We start from the raw sequence: 17,685 nt of genomic DNA on the forward strand, positions 1-17,685 counted from the left end.
TTCTAATTTAGAACAAACTGTAACATGAGCCGCACTCAGACTTCAGTCCCAGCTCTGCTGCTCATAATTCACGTGATCTTGAGCAAGATTTGCCCCTCTCTGAGCCTCAGTTTTCTGTGGTGATTCCTGCTTGTCACACAAGGTCATAGTTTGAAAAGGTGTTGTCACTCGAGGAGCAGTTACAGGAGGAAAAGGAATCATTGTTGTGCTCCTAGAATCACTGCTTTGGATACGTCTGGGCTGTTTTCTGAATATGGTTTGGGCCAGATTTTAGATTCCAGGACAAGGGACATTTGTGAATAGGCTGGGACTAATGAGTCATTTGCCATGTCTGGGTTCACCCTTGGAATCCCTATGCATAGGCTCGAAATCAAAAACTGCACAGAACACAAACAAGGTGTCATTGTAGAATATGGCATTTAGAAGGGGCCCTAGAGATCCTTGGGTTGATGTGAAAGAGCCCCATGCAGAGTCTCCTACAAGGGACTCAACTGTCTAACCTCTGTTTCATCCACTTTCAGATAATAATGATAACTGCCACCATTTACTAAGGGCCTGCCATGTGCCTGGCATGGCATGGTGCTAAGGACATTTCATTATCTCATTTAATCCTCCACACCAAGCCTGTAAGATAGCTATTGGTCTCTCCATCTGCAAGTGTGGAAATTGAGACTCAAAAGTGGTGAAGAATTTGCTCAGGGTCCCTCGGCAAGTGAGTAGTGGAGCCAGGAAGAGAGCACAGGACTGTTGGACTCTGAGACACCCTAAATCCCACTACACTCCATTGCTGCCGACCCCTGCACGTTCTTCTCAAGAGAGGATTTAAGCCTCTGTCTCTGTCCCTAGTTCAGCCCTCTGGGCCTATACCGCATAAGGTGAAAGGCTTTTGCATGTGGCAACCTTTTGAATCTTTACTTGGTGACCTCTTAGGAGCCTCCGCCATCTTCTGCCGTGTTTCTTCAGTTTGTTCTCTATGTGGTGGGACTGCCCATCCCCTTCCAACCAGCTCACGCCCTCTAGAGTAAAACTAGACCAAGTGAGTGTCCCAGTGTGTTCTAGGGCAAGTCTTGAGGCTGTGGAATGTGGCTCTTGGTGGTCTCTGTCTGATTCTCCTAGCTTGCCGATTGGTTAGGGGCCTTATCTTGTTAGGCCAAGGGCCTTGTGGACGACCCTGTCTCATTAGGCTGGTTCTTGTCTCACTTTCAACGCATAGTTACACAAATAGGTAAGATTCTGTTTTTGTTCCTGCCCCCATGGCATCATACTGCACTCATCTCGTGAAGGGCAGTTTGGCCCAATCCACCAAAATCACCAAGGCATCCGCCCTCTGACCCGGCAATCCCACTTCTCGGCCTTTTACCCTCCAGAGCTAACACCTGAAAGTGACACATGTACAGAATTATCTATTGCAGTATTATTTGTAACAGCAGAGGATTAGAAACAGCCTAGATAACAACCAGCTAAATATATGATGCAGTCCAATAATGAAACACTCTAAAGCTGTAAAAAACAAATGAGAAATGCCCTGTGTATAGAAAGATTGTCAAGAAGACAGATATTTGGTGAAATAAGCAAGTTGCAGAACAGCATGTTTAACGTGTTAATTCTTTTGTAAAAAGAGGAGAAAAAGGGGCCGGCCCGGTGGCGCAAGCAGTTAAGTGTGCGTGCTCTGCTGCAGCGGCCTGGGGTTTGCCAGTTCAGATCCCAGGCGCCCACCGACGCACTGCTTGTCGAGCCATACCATGGAGGCATCCCATATAAAGTAGAGGAAGATGGGCACAGATGTTAGCCCAGGGCCAGTCTTCCTCAGCAAAAAGAGGAGGATTGGCATCAGATATTAGCTCAGTGCTGATCTTCCTCACAAAAAAAAAAAAAAAGAGAGAGAAAAACAAGAATTTATATTTGTACTTGTTTTCACATGCATAAAAATGTTTTGGAAGTAAACCTAAACTAAGAGTGGTATATTAATGTATGGGGAGGGGGAACAGGGAAAAAAATTATTAAGCTTTACATACCGTTTTATAGACTTTTTTCCTTTTTCTATTTAATATTAGATTTTAAGCCTCTTTCTGTATCAAATATGTATCCACGACGTCATTTTTTAAATGGCCACATAGCATTCCGTATGACCCCCCCTTTGGGCTTTGTGGTTGTCTCCAAATTCTCATTATCTAGACAGTGCAGTGGTGACTATCCCCCCAAAACATGCATCCTAAGATGATTTCCTTAGGATGTATTACTAGATGTAGAGTGTTGATAACCTGCTTTCATCAAACGGCCTGCTGGAAGAGATGATCCAGTTACACTCCTACCGAGCTGCACATGTCAGTGTCCATGTTTCACGTCATGCAAACATTAAATATCTTTTTTTCTACTTCATTTCATTTCCTTTTCACTCTGTTTTAACATCATTTACTGGGGAGAGGCAGCATGTTCCAAAGCCTTGTTGGGGCTAGATTAGCCCTGATGGAGGGCCGGCCCCATGGCTTAGCAGTTAAGTGCGCGTGCTCTGCAGCTGGCGGCCTGGGTTCGGATCCGGGCGCACACCGACACACCGCTTCTCCGGCCATGCTGAGGCCACGTCCCACATACAGCAACTAGAAGGATGTGCAACTACGACATACAACTATCTACTGGGGCTTTGGGGAAAAATAAATAAATAAATAAAATTATTAAAAAAAAAAGATTAGCCCTGATGGGCCTGGCCCTGAGATCCTCCCAGGGGCACAGCAACCCCTCCAGCCCAGAGCTCCCTTTGATGCAGATGTTGATGGCAGCAGTGCTTCAGGACTTGCCTGGAGGTTACAGGTGCACTTACTCTGCCTAGAACTGAGTCTTTTTTTCCTTAAACCGTGTTAGGTCTATAGTTGGGAGGCTATTTTTCTTCTAATTTTTACAGCAGGCCTTTTCAAAATTGAGTCTTTGAGATTGGTTGCACAACAATGTGAATGTACTTAACGCTACTGAACTGTACACTTAAAAAGGTAAACTTTATGTGCATTTTGCCACAATTAAAAATAAAATAACACTTTTGAGCTAATGCCTTAGAAATCTTGTGAGACTTCAACACTTCAATAAACACTGTGTTCTATATATTAATCTTTTGAAAGAATGTTTATCCATTATACAAATCTAATCTGATATTTACTGGCTCCCTGTGAAATTTTATGAATATATGCAAAGTTTTATCTAATTGTATTTGTTCCAGAAATCAGATTTTTGTGGCTTAAGATTTTTTTTCCTTTTTTGTTGAAAAAAAATTACGCCCGTGATAGAGAATTCAAATAGAACACAAAGGTACACAGTGAGCCATTGTCTCGGGCTTCCCAGGCAGAGGCACCCCCCACCCCCCAGAGCAGCTATTCTTAGTGTTCTCTGAGGTCACAAACATGTGTAGGTATGAACGTGTGTATCTCTTTGGCTAAATGGAGTTTATTTCTTTGTTTTTTGTTGTTATGCCTTAACAGTTAGATTCTCTGTTTGAATTGTAGGACAGCTGCGGGAAAAGGCCGAGCTTGGCTTTATCTTGCACTTATGCAAAAGAAACTGGCAGATTATCTGAAAGTGCTTATAGACAATAAACATCTCTTAAGGTATTTCATCACCTATCTTTGATTGTTTTTTGCTTTGTAAATAATCAGAACATAGTTCTGTAGATCATTTTGAATTAAAATAAGAATGTATGATGTCCACAGCTGTTAGTCAAATTATTATTAATTGTAAATATTCTGTGGCTTAGTTTTAAAATAGCATTTCATTTTTTGAGCACTGATATCTGAAAGTCATTATGAATGAAGATTCGTATTACTTTTCATTTTGGAAAGTCATTCTGAAGATAATTCTTCAACAATACCTAAGATTAGGTAACTAACAGGCTACTCCATTAAGTTTCAATGAAAAGGTATTTATTAGATTGGATGATAATGGGAAAAAATGACTTTAGAACTAGATGCAGTAGGCAATTTTAAAGTATAGAACCCTGCTTTTTGGAAGAGAGTATACTTACATTACCTATTTTAGGATTCTATATTCAGTTTGAAAAATTTTATATCCGCTGGCATCAGTAAAACCTAACTGGCTATCTCTGAAATTTATGACTGGTTCATTTTTTATATTTATAACAATATAGGCAAAAATAATCATTATAAAAGTCATTTTCTCTAGAATATGAGAATTTACAAGGGAAGAATCTCTCTAGAGTTAATTCTCTTGTCTAATTGAAATAAAAATATCTTTTACAGTATTGCCTATCATCCAGAATTTTTCATGTTTTCAAATCATGGCTTATTATTGAACATATCTTTACAAGATAAATACTGATTTCAAATATTTCATGCAGTCTGTACTTTGAGTACAGTTATACTGAGTAACTTTGAGATACAGATTTTGTTTTAATGAGCTAATTCTTAAGACAGTAAGTTCTCATGCACTCACACACACGTAATGTTAAATTAGCAAATCATTGGTGACCAGAAGCAGTAATGGTCAGGGGGCGGAGCCCCACTGCAAATGGCTGCACTGCCTGGGAGGTAAGGATGTCAAAGCAGCCAGTGTTGCTCAGTGGGACACAGGGAAGAGGGAGGAGTTTTATTCTTGGATGTGGAGGGGCTGTGGGATTCTGCTTCCTGTTGACGTGAGTGTAAGCATAGAAGTAGTTCATAGCAGCACAGCAGGAGCCAGGGGGACAGGAGGGGCAGAGTGATGGTCAGGGACATAGGAGCCAAGAGGAGGTGAGAAGGACTGGGGTCCAGGGTCCAACTGGAGGAGTTAACCTTAGACAGGAGGTGGAGGAGCCCATTCTAAGCCACAGGAAGAGAGGAGAGGCCAGAGAAGAAATAGCAGCCCTTGAAGCAGGAGAAGGAAATGAAAGACAGAAGGAAATTCACATAAGGGAGCTTCTGGCTCCCAGTGAAGTTGGCAGCCAGGCCATCAGCTGAGAAATGAAAAGGCAGGGCAGGTCATGGAGAAGGGATGATGAAGGTATTTCTGAGCAGCTCCCCTGTCCTGTCAATCTCTTTCAGTGAGTTCTATGAGCCTGAGGCATTAATGATGGAGGAAGAAGGGATGGTGATCGTCGGTCTGCTGGTGGGACTCAATGTTCTTGATGCCAATCTCTGCTTAAAAGGAGAAGACTTGGATTCTCAGGTAAAATGGGAATTTGGGCTCTAGATGGAATGCCTTCCTTAGGCCAGGGATTTTACATAAGATCTGCAGACATATGCTCAACCTAAGAAAAGGGCAAATGGCAGAGGGCCCTCTGACAGAGGGCTGCGCAAGGTGCCGTGCTGGGGCAGAGCGGGAGCAACTGGGGAAGGTGTCAAGGAAAGGTGAAGGAATCACTTGGGCAAAGGCACAGAGGCACACACGAAAAGCACAGTTTGGGAACTGGAAACAGATCTCCGTGGCTGGAACATGGGGTGCTGGATGAGTAAGGTGCAGGTGGAGGCTGAGCCCAGTTGTTAGGCCATCAGTGCCATGCTACAGGGTTTAGCACGTGTCCCTGGAGCTTTGGGAAGCAGTTGGAGGTTTTTAAGCAGTGCAGTGGAATGATCAGGCTGAGGTATGAGAAAGGTCAGTCTAGCAACCATCCAGGTCATGAGTTAGAAGTGGGCAAGAATAGAGACAGCAAAAACATTGAGGAGACAAGTCTAGAAGTCCCAAAAGGTTGGATGGGGAGTGGGAAGATAGAGTCAAGAGAGATTTGGGAAGTCAGGTTGATGAAATGCGGCACAAACAAAAGTTGCTGGTAAGGTGCAGAATGCCCTGTGAGTGGGCTGTCCCACTCCACTTGGGAGCAGGTGACCAGGGTTGACCAGGGCCTAAACTCCTGGTGGCAGGACTGGAAGTGTCTGAGGGGGATAGACACCCTGACCCATCCTCACCTCCACCCCTCTTCAAGGCATCTGTAGCTGTGGCTGGGCCACTGCCCAGCCTTCTTCCCACCACATGTTTGGACCTGAAGAATCTAAAGCTTCCCCAATCCCTCCATGCCTGGGTCAGCTCTTTTTTTTATTTCAAGTAACCTCTTCTCCCTTTTTTTCTTTCAATAGTTTTGTTGTTTTTACGTGTTGAAAATTTTTCAAAAAGTACAGAGCAGTATTTTTGAAAGAAAACAAAATATCACACATAGTCCCATTACTCAGAGACAGCTAATTCAGTGTTACGATTTGGGATATATCCTTCCAGCACGTGAATAAGGGTGTGTGTGTATGTGTGTGTGTTTGTATATTTTAGAGAGAGAGATTTGGAGTTTTCTTTTTTATTTAACCAAAATATGATTCTTCCAAGCACAGCATTTTGTAATTTTTTTATTCAACAATATGTCCCACATAGCTCTTGATGTCGAGACGTGTAAACCATTTTAAATGCATAGTATTCCATTTTATGAATGTACCATAATTTATTTAACCAATACTTATGAACTTAGGTTGTTTCTATGTTATGACAATGATATTATAAACATCCTCATATCCCTTTGTACTCTTGTCCATTTATTTCCCTAGGATAAATTTGGGGCTTGCTGTGTCCAAGTACACACATTCTACCTGAGTGTTGTGATGATATGATGAGCGTTCTTGGCCTTTTCAATCTGATAAACAAAACAACTCTTCATCTCAAATGTACATTTTTGAGAACTAGGGAGGTCAAGGATTTTTTTTATGTTTTATTTGCCATTGGTGGTTCAGCTTTTGTGATTACCTGTTTATATCCTTTGCCCATTTTCCTGAGTTTTCTTTTTCGCTCCTTTATTATAGATTAAGGATATTAACCATTTGTCAGAATACTTTGTTACAATGTTTTTTTCTACTTTCTCAGAGCTGGTTTTCCCTGTTGAGTTTTTTTGTTGTTTTTGAGTCAAATTTAATGGACTTTTCCCTTATACCTTCTAAGTAGACCTTAGAAGGTCCTTCCCCATCTAAAAATTAACCTAATTTTTAAAATTAAATGTGTATTTTTTACATTTAAATAATCTGCTTGTCATTTGTTTTGACATAGTGTGAAGTGGAATTCTAGATTTCTTTTACAAGTAGTAAACCAGTTTTCTCAGTATCGTGTATTAAATATGTTATTTTCCTACTAATTTGAAATTCCATCTTCATTGAGTGTGAAGTATCCAGAGTGCACAGAGGTTCATTCCTGGACTCTGTCTAGTCCCTGGATCTTTTTATTCCTAATGCCAGGACCACAGTCTTTTATTACTAGTGCCACATGGCATGTTTCACACTCTGGTAGTTCACCTACTTCCTGCCTACTTTATTAGACTTCTTTTTCAAATACAGCTCAGGCTGTCTATTCTGTCTGATGAACTGGAGCATCATCTTGTCAGATTCCAAAATAATAACTCGATTGGGATTTTTATTAAGCAATAGATGTGATTGAGCCCCCTGGTCTATTTTATCTTCAACACAGTGCCTCTCGTACGTCACCAGAAAGTGGGAGTACTTGCTGTTCATGTCTGAGGAATCCTCTCTCTAGTGTGTAGAAAGTACTTTCTAGTCTTATTTACTTTGCATTTTTATTAAAAATGAATGTTGAATGCTATCAAATACCTTTTTTGGCATCTGTTGAAATGTCATATCCATTTTTAACCCATAAATATAATTGAATTAATTCGTAGGTTTCCTATAGTGGTATTATACCTGCATTCCTAAAATAAGCCCTACTTGGTCATCATGTATTACTCTTTTAGTGTACTCTTAGATTTAATATGTCTGTGGTTTATTTGGAATTTTTGTGTTCCACTTATTAACGACACTGCTCTGAATTTTCCTTTTCTATACTGTCACTTTTCTGTGTCAGGATTGTTTTAACCTCATAAAATAAGCCGGGTAATATTCTTCCTTTTCCTGTTTTCTACAGCAGTTTATTAGAGCAGGAATTATTTTCTCTCTGAAGGTTTGTTAGAACTCACCGGTATGACCACTTCAGCTTTATGTTTTTTTGCTCCTAGTTCTTTGACCACTTTAATTTTTTGCATAGCTTTTGGTCAATTTATTGGTTTCCTATGTCTTAGTACAATTTTTTTTTTAATTTTATTTATTTATTTTTTACCCCCCAAAGCCCCAGTAGATAGTTGTATGTCATAGCTGCACATCCTTCCAGTTGCTGTATGTGGGACGCGGCCTCAGCATGGCCGGAGAAGCGGTGCGTCGGTGCGCGCCCGGGATCTGAACCCAGGCCGCCAGCAGCGGAGCACGCGCACTTAACCGCTAAGCCACGGGGCCAGCCTTAGTACAATTTTTTAGTCATTTATATTTTTCCAGAAATCATTTGTTTCTTTCAGGTCTATTAGTTGTATAAGAGTGTTCTCTTACAGCTTCTTAAAATCTCACTTTTCTCATTTACAGTATTGTCCACTTGCTAAATCTTGATCATACTTGGTAGAGATTTGTCTACTTTCTTGAACTTGAAGACCCAGCCATTTCTTTTATTGATGAGTTCTCCTTTGGGAGAGGGGCTTTATTTGCTTTCTAATCCATCAATTTCTACTTTGGATGTTAATTCTTTCTCATTCTTTCTATTGTTTTGTTCCCAGTTGAATATATATATTTCTTTTTTATTATTTAATTTTTTTATTATTTAATTTTATTACAAAAGAAATGCATGCTTGTTAAAAAAGTTAATTAGTACAGAAGCATATAGAATGAAAAGTGAAATTCAAACTTCCCTTCTCTCCTCCCCACTCAATCCCACTCTTGTCCCCACAGATAATGGTAAAAATTGGGGGGAAAAATCTTTCTAGAACTGTTTCTACCACTTCTGTGCATTTATGTATACATAGGTTTTGTTTCAAATTTGTTCTTTTGTGGTTTTTTTATTGCTGTGTAACAAATCCATAGTCATAAACAATAACGGTTGCTGTCTCTCTCCCAGCTGGGGGTTGACTGGGCTCAAGAGGGAGGCACTTCTTGATTAAGGGTGCCTGTGATTGCAGGCAGGTGGTGGCCGGGCGGGAATCACTTAAGGCTTGCTCTCTTGCCTGTCTCTCTTCTGAGCTGCGAAGGCTCAGTGAGCAGGAGGCTGGAACAGCAGGGGCTTCTCTGGCATCTCTGCCAGTGTATGGTTCCTCCACTTGGTCTTCAGCGTGGTGGCTTCAGGGCAGCCAGACTCCTTGCGTGGAGGCTGAGGACTTCAAAGGTGTATGCCCAAGGGGAAACAGCCGGGAAGCAGCTGGCATTCCCTTCATTCACCTGGCTGCAGATGTCACGGCAGCATTTCTGCTGCTTTTTCTTCATCAAGACAGGCACCAAGACTGCCAGGGTTCAAGGGTCAGGAATGTAGATGGGTGGGAGGTGCGACAGAGAAGTTGCAGAAACTATCACACAGCTTTGGCAACTACATAAATGGGCTTACTATCAAGGGTTAATGCTGTACGTGTTATTCTTTGACTTAAAATGTTATCCTGGAGCTTTCTTCATATCGTTACAAATCCACCTGCCGCATTCTTTGTTATGGCTGAGCAGGGTTCTGTGGTATGGTTATAACATTCGTGATTTAAACATTTCTCTATTGGTGGACCCACTTTTCCTATATTTCAAATAGGAATGGCCTCACTTACATTGGAATGGACAGTGGCAGACTAGGACTCTCACTCACTCTCTCCCAAATGCTTTATTTCTGGACAAAACCCTTGACGTTTCCGTGTGGGAGGGGTCTTGGTCTGCCCTGGCTCCCCGCAGCAGCAGAGAATCGTCCCTGGAATGCCGAGGGGGCTGTGTCAGCACACTTGGGGAAGGAAGGCGTCAGAGTGTCAGTTAAGGTCACTGAAGTCTGGAGATCCAGGTCTCCTTGTTTTTTTATTACTTTTTACCCAAAGAACTTTGCTGCTCTTTGTCAACAACTTGATTATTGGATAAATACAGAAAACTAATATTAACTAGGTCGTAAAATTTCAGAGTAAAATTTCAGAGTGATTCCCCTAAATTCTGATTTTTAGTAAGTTTTTGTTCTAGAAGGTGGTAGGGTTGTTTTTCTCTTGGTTTGTTTGTTCAATTGATTGTTCTTTTATAGAGCTGGTTAGCCTAACTAAATGTTTGTAGGAAAGAGACAGGAATGTAAATGCCCTGAATTTTAAAGATTGCAAGGCTTGTAGAAAGCGGGAAAAGCTATTTTTTATTTAAACTTGTGCATTTTATTTCAATCAGGTTGGAGTGATTGATTTTTCCCTCTACCTTAAGGATGTGCAGGATCTTGATGGTGGCAAAGAGTAAGTACTGCATTGTACGCTATTGTTCCTCACACTTTTCATGAAGTTCTGGCAAAGAATGCTACTTTTGTTTTTGATTTTTTTGAAATTTTAGTTTCTATTTAGCTGTTTTTAATTACAGATGTAATACATTAATGTTCCCATTGTTTCGTGAATTAAGCTCTGCAGAATAGAGAGTACAAGTGAAATTTTCCCATTTGCACTGTCCCCTTGTCTCCATCTCAGTCCTACTCCCACTCCTCCCTCAGAGGAAGCTACTTATATCTCCTGCCCAGCCCTTTTTAATGCCTGGCAGGTATGTGTTTGTTGGAAGTAATTTGCTTTACGGCCTGTTTGAACGTAAATGGGATGGTACTGTTATATGTAGAAGTTGCCCTTGGACTTGTTCTTTGATCCTAGTGTGTCTTGGATATCTTTTCGTGCTCACGTGTAGCTCTCTCTCATCCTTGTGAACAACAGCATTCTTTTAAAAGAAATTATCCTAGGGAAAAAGAAAGAAAAGAAGAAAAGCAAATAATGTGTATAACACGCTGCCATTTGTGTCATGATAAAAAAGAATATACATCGGGGCCGGCCTGGTGGCGCAAGCGGTTAAAGTGCGTGCGCTCCGCTGCGGCGGCCCAGGGTTCGCCGATTCGGATCCCGGGCGCGCACCAACGCACCGCTTGTTAAGCCATGCTGTGGTGGCATCTCATATAAAGTGGAGGAAGATGGGCACAGATGTTAGCCCAGGGCCAGTCTTCCTCAGCAAAAAAAAAAAGAAGAGGATTGGCATTGGATGTTAGCTCAGGGCTGGTCCTCCTCACCAAAAAAAAAAGAATATACGTCCATATTTATCTGTTGTCCTTGATACGCACGGACCACTTCTAGAGCAGCACACAGACCTCGTGGCTGCCCTTGGGGAAGAGGATGGAAGGCAGGCTCGGGGGAGAGTTTCATGTAAACCCTTGGATCATGTTTGAATATTTTACAACATGCATCTGTGACCTGCCTTTTAAACATCTTCTGGACAACTCTCGTGGTCTCAGTGCCCTGGCAGTGAAACTTACCAAGGACTAGCGGGAACCCCATTAATGCTTTATGCACCCTAAGTACAAGGATTCACCCACTTGAAACTTAAACAAAATATATTTTTAATGTCAAAAAAAAACTGAGAATAAACCAATTATCCACCATTAAGGAAATAATTGGATGAATTATGGAATGTCCAAGATATTCCACACTGTAGTATGTTATGCAGACATAAAAAAGAACAAATTTGGCCTATGGGTATGGTAGACTTAGAGGGATTTCTGCAAGGTATTATTGAGTAAGAAAAGTATGATACTGAGAAGTATATATATCCCATTTTTATAAACCAAAAAACTTGCTAATATATATTTTATATTGTAATTACATATACTATATATATGTACTATAGATAGATATTATGATGATATGCACATAGGTTGCTTAGTAGGCTATCAATATAGGTTACCTGGGAGGGCCATGGAAAGGGCAGAGCAGGTAAAAGAAGAAAACAGCCGCACTGAAGAACAAAGCCAGCTCCTGTCGCATGAACCCGTGCAGAATGAGCCATTTATGTATGCGTGTACCTGTACGTGTAAGGAAATGGGGGCCTAACTTGAAAATGTTCAAGTCTTTTTTTTAACCCAGACTGACCAGCTGCTTTGTGTTTTAAAAAGCCTCGTGGCTCCTTTTCTGACCCAACCTCCTTTCCTTCAGTATGACAAGGGCTGCTTCATCGGCCACCTTGAGGGGCCATTTGCATGTGGCTGTTGGTGTATCCACCTTGCATGCTGATGGCTTTCTCTCCTCTTCCCGGGGTAGGGGTGGGGGGTGCAGGTAGGTGTTTGGAGGGAGCTTACTTTCCAGGCGGCGTATTTCTGTGCCTCCCGGGGCTCTGGCTGCTCTCTCCCCAGCCAGCCTTGCTCTCTGTTCACTGGGCACTGTGCAGACATTACTAAGCTCTCTCTCTTGGTTTCCTGATGACATTGGCACTCCTACAGCGTGATTGGAAGGTTGGGGGACAGTTACAAAGTATTAACCCTGAGTAAAAAGAATTTCTCTCTTTTTATGCTCTTTTAAAAGTCATGAAAGAATTACTGATGTCCTTGATCAAAAAAATTACGTGGAAGAACTTAACCGGCACTTAAGGTAGGACTCCCTCCTTTTTCAGTGTTACAGTTCATTCTCAGTATCCCTGATAATTGTTTCATGGAACTTTTTTAAGTTGCTGTATATTTATAATTAACTTGTTTCCAAAGCAAGAAAAAAGATTATCATGCAGTGGTCATGTGTACAGACTGGAGGGAAGTATGATTTCTTGATAAAGAGCTTTTCGGATTTCTTTGATTCTTTGTTTTGTGCAGTTATACAATTTAGAGAGTACGTAGATGAGTCTCCACCCCTTGCCCCACAGCCTCATAGTTGGAAATCCTGCCGTAGGAAGCACTGTTGCTGCTGGGAGTCAGCACATGTCCCTGAAGTGTGTTGGGGCAGGAAGAAAGGGTTGAAAACCACTGGGCTAGACCTTCGAGAGCAGTTCACTAGCCATAGCAGGCATCTTTGTCTTGATTTTCTGTTTCAGTTGGAAGGCTGCTGCATGTCTCATGACACACTAGTTGGTGAGGTGTTGGTGGGGAGTGGGCAGAGATTCTCGGTCTGGTGTGGTTGGGAGACGTTATTCTCTCTCTGAGCCCCTTTTAGAGAGGGCATGATGGACAGTAGCAGTGCTCCACAGGAGCAGCCTTTCTGGCCCCAAAAGCCAGTGACACCGGCACAGGAGCCGGCACGTTTCTCACCGTGTACCTAGGGAGATGCTGCTCGGAGGTCTCCTTAGACGTGACAGTGGCTCTTGTTATGAGAGAGTTTCTTAATCGACTCCTAGTTTGTTGAGAGTTTTTATAAGGAGTAGATGTTGAATTTTATCAAATGCCTTTTAGTGTCTGTTGAGGTAATCATGACTTTTACTCCTTAATCTATTGATGTGATGTATTTTGTTAGTGGATTTCTTCATACTGAACCATTCCTGTATCACAGGAATAAACTCTATTTGATCATAGTTTTAATAATTTAATCGTTCTCTTAATATGTAACCTGACCTAACTGCTCTGTAGTTTTTTGCCTCTGGCGTGCCATCAGGGTTATGCAGCTTCACAAAATGAATTAGGAAGCTTTACCTTGTTTCTGTGCCTGGGAACACCTCCTAGTTCATGAGAATTATTTGCTCCTTGAAAATTTGAAGCTTGAAGCCTGTATGGAGGCAATACTTTGCCAGATTTTCAGTTTTTCCTTAGTTATTAGTTCTTCTAGGTTTCTTCCTTATGAGGATATGTCGTTTTTGGTAATTAATGTTTTATAAGAAAAGTGTAAATTTCGTTGATTTTTCTAACTTATACAGTTGGTATAGAATTGGAAATTGTGTACTCTTAAAACTTTTCATTCCCTCCATATCTTTTGTTTGGTTCCCTTTTTCATTTTGTGTCATTATATTTTATTTTCCCACCCAGTGCTTGCGCCTTGACTCATTAGCCTTGCCGGGTTTGTTTTTTAGTCCCCCTCACTGCAAGGGCACCATTTTTGGCAATAGGGCCCCTTGCCTAAAGGGACAGGCTCTGGAGCCAGACCCCCTGGGCTCAGATCCTGGCTCCACTTCTAGGGGTGTGACACTGAGTGAGTTTTTCAGTGCAGAGTTATGGTTCCCTCGTCTGTAAAACACGTGAACAATAAGATTTACCTCACAGAATTGTGGGGAGGATGATATGAGTTGATGCATTTAAAGTGCCTTGAACAAATAGGGCCTGGCACGTCATCCAAAAAGAAAGTCCCTACTGTTATTGTTGTGGTTATTATGATTATTGTCGTTTATCAAGTATTCATTAGCTTTTTACATATTTTTCAGTATGAAAGTAGTACATATTACTTAAAGAATATTTGAAAAATGGGGCAAAGTATAAAAAAGATTTTAAAATCACCTTTGATCCTACTACCCAAAAGTACCAATATCTTGTTGTGAATATTACTTTAGATGTATGACTGCCAACACATTTTGGTTCCCATCTATTGTGTTGTGGAAAAAACTGTTTTCTTTCCAGTTGGCTAAAAAAGAAATGGGTAGCATGTTTTGGGGAGAAAATATTGAAAACTTTCTATAAATGATAGCCACACACACATATATTTAGAATATTCAGAATCCTCATCTCTGAGTTTATTGGAGACCCTTTGACCCTGCATTTCCTACAGGAAGTCTAGGAATCTCTATTCTCATTGTTTATCGGTGGGGAAAACAGTCAGCTTTTATAAGTTCACATTTACTTAATATTTTATTTTCTATAGCTGCACAGTTGGGGATCTTCAAACCAAGATAGATGGCTTGGAAAAGACTAATTCAAAGCTTCAAGAAGAGGTTTGTAACTTATTGAAATTCTTAAAACAGAGTGACCCAAGTTTAAGAGAAGTGATGTGGTTGGTATATCTGACCAGAGAGAAGTGGTGGTTGGTATATCTGACCAGAGCGTCTCGCTGTAAGAATGGGAATTGCTGACCTTGGGTAGGGCTGCACGTGTGACAGGCATTCTCAGAATTTTGCATCCTCGGAATGTCTGTGTTTTGCTCTGGCTCTGGCTCCCAGTGCGGCTGATCATGAGCCGGTTCTAGGTGACTTAGTTTTTATTTCCTCACAGTAATCTAGTAGAAGACAAGTCCTCATTAGAAAAGCCCAGCTCCTGTTGTGAACATGCTGTTCTCTTCCTCTGTTCCCACCTTTGCTATGATGTAGTATGTCTCCCCGCTGCCAGGAAGGCACAGACTCTGTTAGAGGTAAAAGTACCGTAGCCTACCCCTTCTGTGTTTCGGCCTCTCAGGAGCATGGAACCAGTCTCCCCACAGTGTGGTCTTTCTCTGCTTTCTCACTAGGAAGAGAGAGGATGAAAGGACAGGAAGAAGGAGGGCTGAGGCCGAGGAAGACAGCTTGCTGCCAGCTGCCCGGCAGTCTCCTTGGTGGACACATCTTGTCTCCTGTTAGCAGGAGGGGGGTTGCTCAGCCTTACTGAGGCTTTCCACAGGTAGTGGTCCCTGGCTGCTCTCACTGGGAAGGAAGAGGGCTGTGAGGGGGCGGAGAGTGAAGGCCCCACAGTGTGGAGGCAGGTTACAGCCAAAAGGAGAGTCACAGAGCATGCCTTTGTAATAAAGGACCCAGTTTAAGGCTCACTTTAAACCAACTGCTGTCTCCTGAAGGGCCAGCTCTGGAAAGCTTCAGGAGAGGAGCTCAGCTTTGTGTGAGGAGCAGGAAATTCAAAGGTGGCATTCGTCGATGGTGTCCCGGGGAGACCTGACCTCACTTAGAACTGGAGGCTCGCACTCCCTGGGCGGGGACCTTCGGGCGAGAGTCTTTGAGCCTCACTCTTCTCACCTCCAAATTGGATGATAAGCCATGCTTTACAGTAAAGATTAAATTAGATTAATATCATAGGAATGTGCCGAACAGCACAGGTGTGTGGAGGCTCACACCCAAGAGACACTGGTCGATTTTAGAACAAGCAGGTTCACTCTTTGTTCTCCCAGACAAGGCAGAATGCTTTGAGTGAAGGTCTGATTTAGCTTTTGAAACTAAACAAAGTTATTTTTCTTCAAAGGCAAATGATTGTAATAGAAAATGAGCTTTAGAGAAAAGCATACCTCTCTTCAGGGTGTGCTCTCTGTGTCCTCAGAGAGTGGGATGGGAATTAGCTTGTGGTTTTTGCCTGTTTCTTCCGTTGTAGGAAGGCCTTCTTTAAAGCCTTGAAGTTTCTTATCTGGGCACAGCAGCTGTGTTTAGAAACCCTAGTCCTGGGTTCCGAGTCTAAGTGGACTTAGATGCTGCTGACCAAGAGGAGGTGAAGAGATGAGTGTTCAAGGCCCCCCATGAGTGAATGATGCTACGAGCACAGCCACGAACCAAGGACACGTCTCCTCCTTCGTCCTTTCTCTCCAGGCTGTGTGCAGAAGTGGGATCGGGGGGGCCGGGTACTGTGTGCCCTCTGCCTTGCCTCTCCCACAGCCTCTCCTCGCAGGGCTGTGAAGGCACCCTGCTGCTGTATACTTTTCCCTAAGCTATGATAACTCCTTGAAGGAGAGAAAGTGTCTTCCTCTGACACATCTTTAATGGCTTGGTTGTGATTCCTCCCCCAGAATTCTTTAATTCTCCCTCTAATGGTAAAATATCCTTTTGTTCATTGGCTAGAAAAACTGGAAAGAATGAAGAATCAGAAAATAGCCCATAATCCCTTGGCTAAGTGACAGCTATTTTTATCATTTGGTCTATATAGTGCCCATCTTTTCTTAAGCGTTTTTAACATAGTTGAGGTTTTTTTTTTAATTAGAGGTGAGAACATACTGCATAACCTGCTTTATTTCCCTCTTAGTATTATATCATAAATATGTTCTCAAGTCATTAAAAGCTTTTGTAAACATTTTGATAACTACATATTTCTGTTTTCTGCTTCCTCTGTAATTTATTAAACCATTTCTCTAATATTGGACATCAGGCTGTTTCTAATGTTTTGTGTCCATAAATCTTTGTCCACGTTAAGTAATATGCTATCATTTTTGTAAAAGGAGAAAATTTGGGGAGGGGAGGGGTGGGAGAGAGATTTTACTATATACATTTTTATATCTTTGGAATTTTGAACCATGTGAATGTATTTATTACCTATTCAAAACAAGAAAATAAAATATCAAATATGTGAAAATACATTGTCAATTGTGAAGATGCCAAATGTTAGATTTTAATTTGAACAGTAAGATTCATTTTGATGTTAAGTATAAAAATCTTTCTTAATCAGCTTTCAGCTGCAACAGACCGGATTTGTTCACTTCAAGAAGAACAGAAACAATTAAGAGAACAAAATGAATTGATTCGTGAAAGAAGTGAAAAGAGCGTAGAGGTGAGAAATTGACTTCACAGTTGGACAGCCTGATTCTCACACACACATGTCCATCACAAGTCTCCAGCGCATAGTTTAATAATGACCCAGTCCTCAGAACATGTAAAGACGCCTTGTTTCGTGTCAGACAGTGCCTCCGGCTGCTGTACCCTCCCATGTCACTCTCAGGCCACCAGGACCACTTGGGGATTCCCAAGCCCACTGTTCACATGCCTCTGGGCCTTTGCACTTGAAAGTTCCTGTTCATTCTTCAACTTCTGCTCGTATGCCAGGTCCTCTGATGCCATCCCTGGCACCATCGCTGGGCCGGGGCCCTCCTTCTCTTGTGTTCCCGTACGCTTTGCACCTCCCTCCTTTATAGAATCCATTTGCTGTTTTGTAGACTTGCTGGCTTGCAGCTTTCTCGCCTGATGACTTGAGGGTAGAGACCATAGCTGATTCATCTGGAAATTCACCTAGTGCTAAACACATGCTCAATAAATACTGAATAATGGATTCAATGGGGGCCCTTCCCACTAACAATTGTTCGTTTTAAAGAAAATGAAATATAAA

General features: G+C 41.8%; 1 protein-coding gene across 5 annotated transcripts in view; it reads left to right on the forward strand.

Annotated features, from left to right (window-relative positions):
• The window catches only part of RUFY1 (RUN and FYVE domain containing 1), a 49,359-nt gene that overhangs the window by 10,039 nt on the left and 21,635 nt on the right, over positions 1-17,685 (forward strand). For 4 of the 5 annotated variants that reach the window (XM_058547825.1, XM_058547842.1, XM_058547849.1 and 1 more), the window contains 6 exons: positions 3,492-3,593; positions 5,022-5,145; positions 10,146-10,207; positions 12,299-12,364; positions 14,546-14,615; positions 17,032-17,133. In XM_058547825.1, the coding sequence (XP_058403808.1) occupies positions 3,492-3,593; positions 5,022-5,145; positions 10,146-10,207; positions 12,299-12,364; positions 14,546-14,615; positions 17,032-17,133 (526 nt within the window). The remainder of the gene's footprint in view (positions 1-3,491; positions 3,594-5,021; positions 5,146-10,145; positions 10,208-12,298; positions 12,365-14,545; positions 14,616-17,031; positions 17,134-17,685) is intronic. The other variant, XM_058547834.1, reaches the window with a different exon arrangement.

Source organism: Diceros bicornis, chromosome 1 (assembly GCF_020826845.1).
Source record: "Diceros bicornis minor isolate mBicDic1 chromosome 1, mDicBic1.mat.cur, whole genome shotgun sequence".
Classification (NCBI taxonomy): domain Eukaryota; kingdom Metazoa; phylum Chordata; class Mammalia; order Perissodactyla; family Rhinocerotidae; genus Diceros; species Diceros bicornis.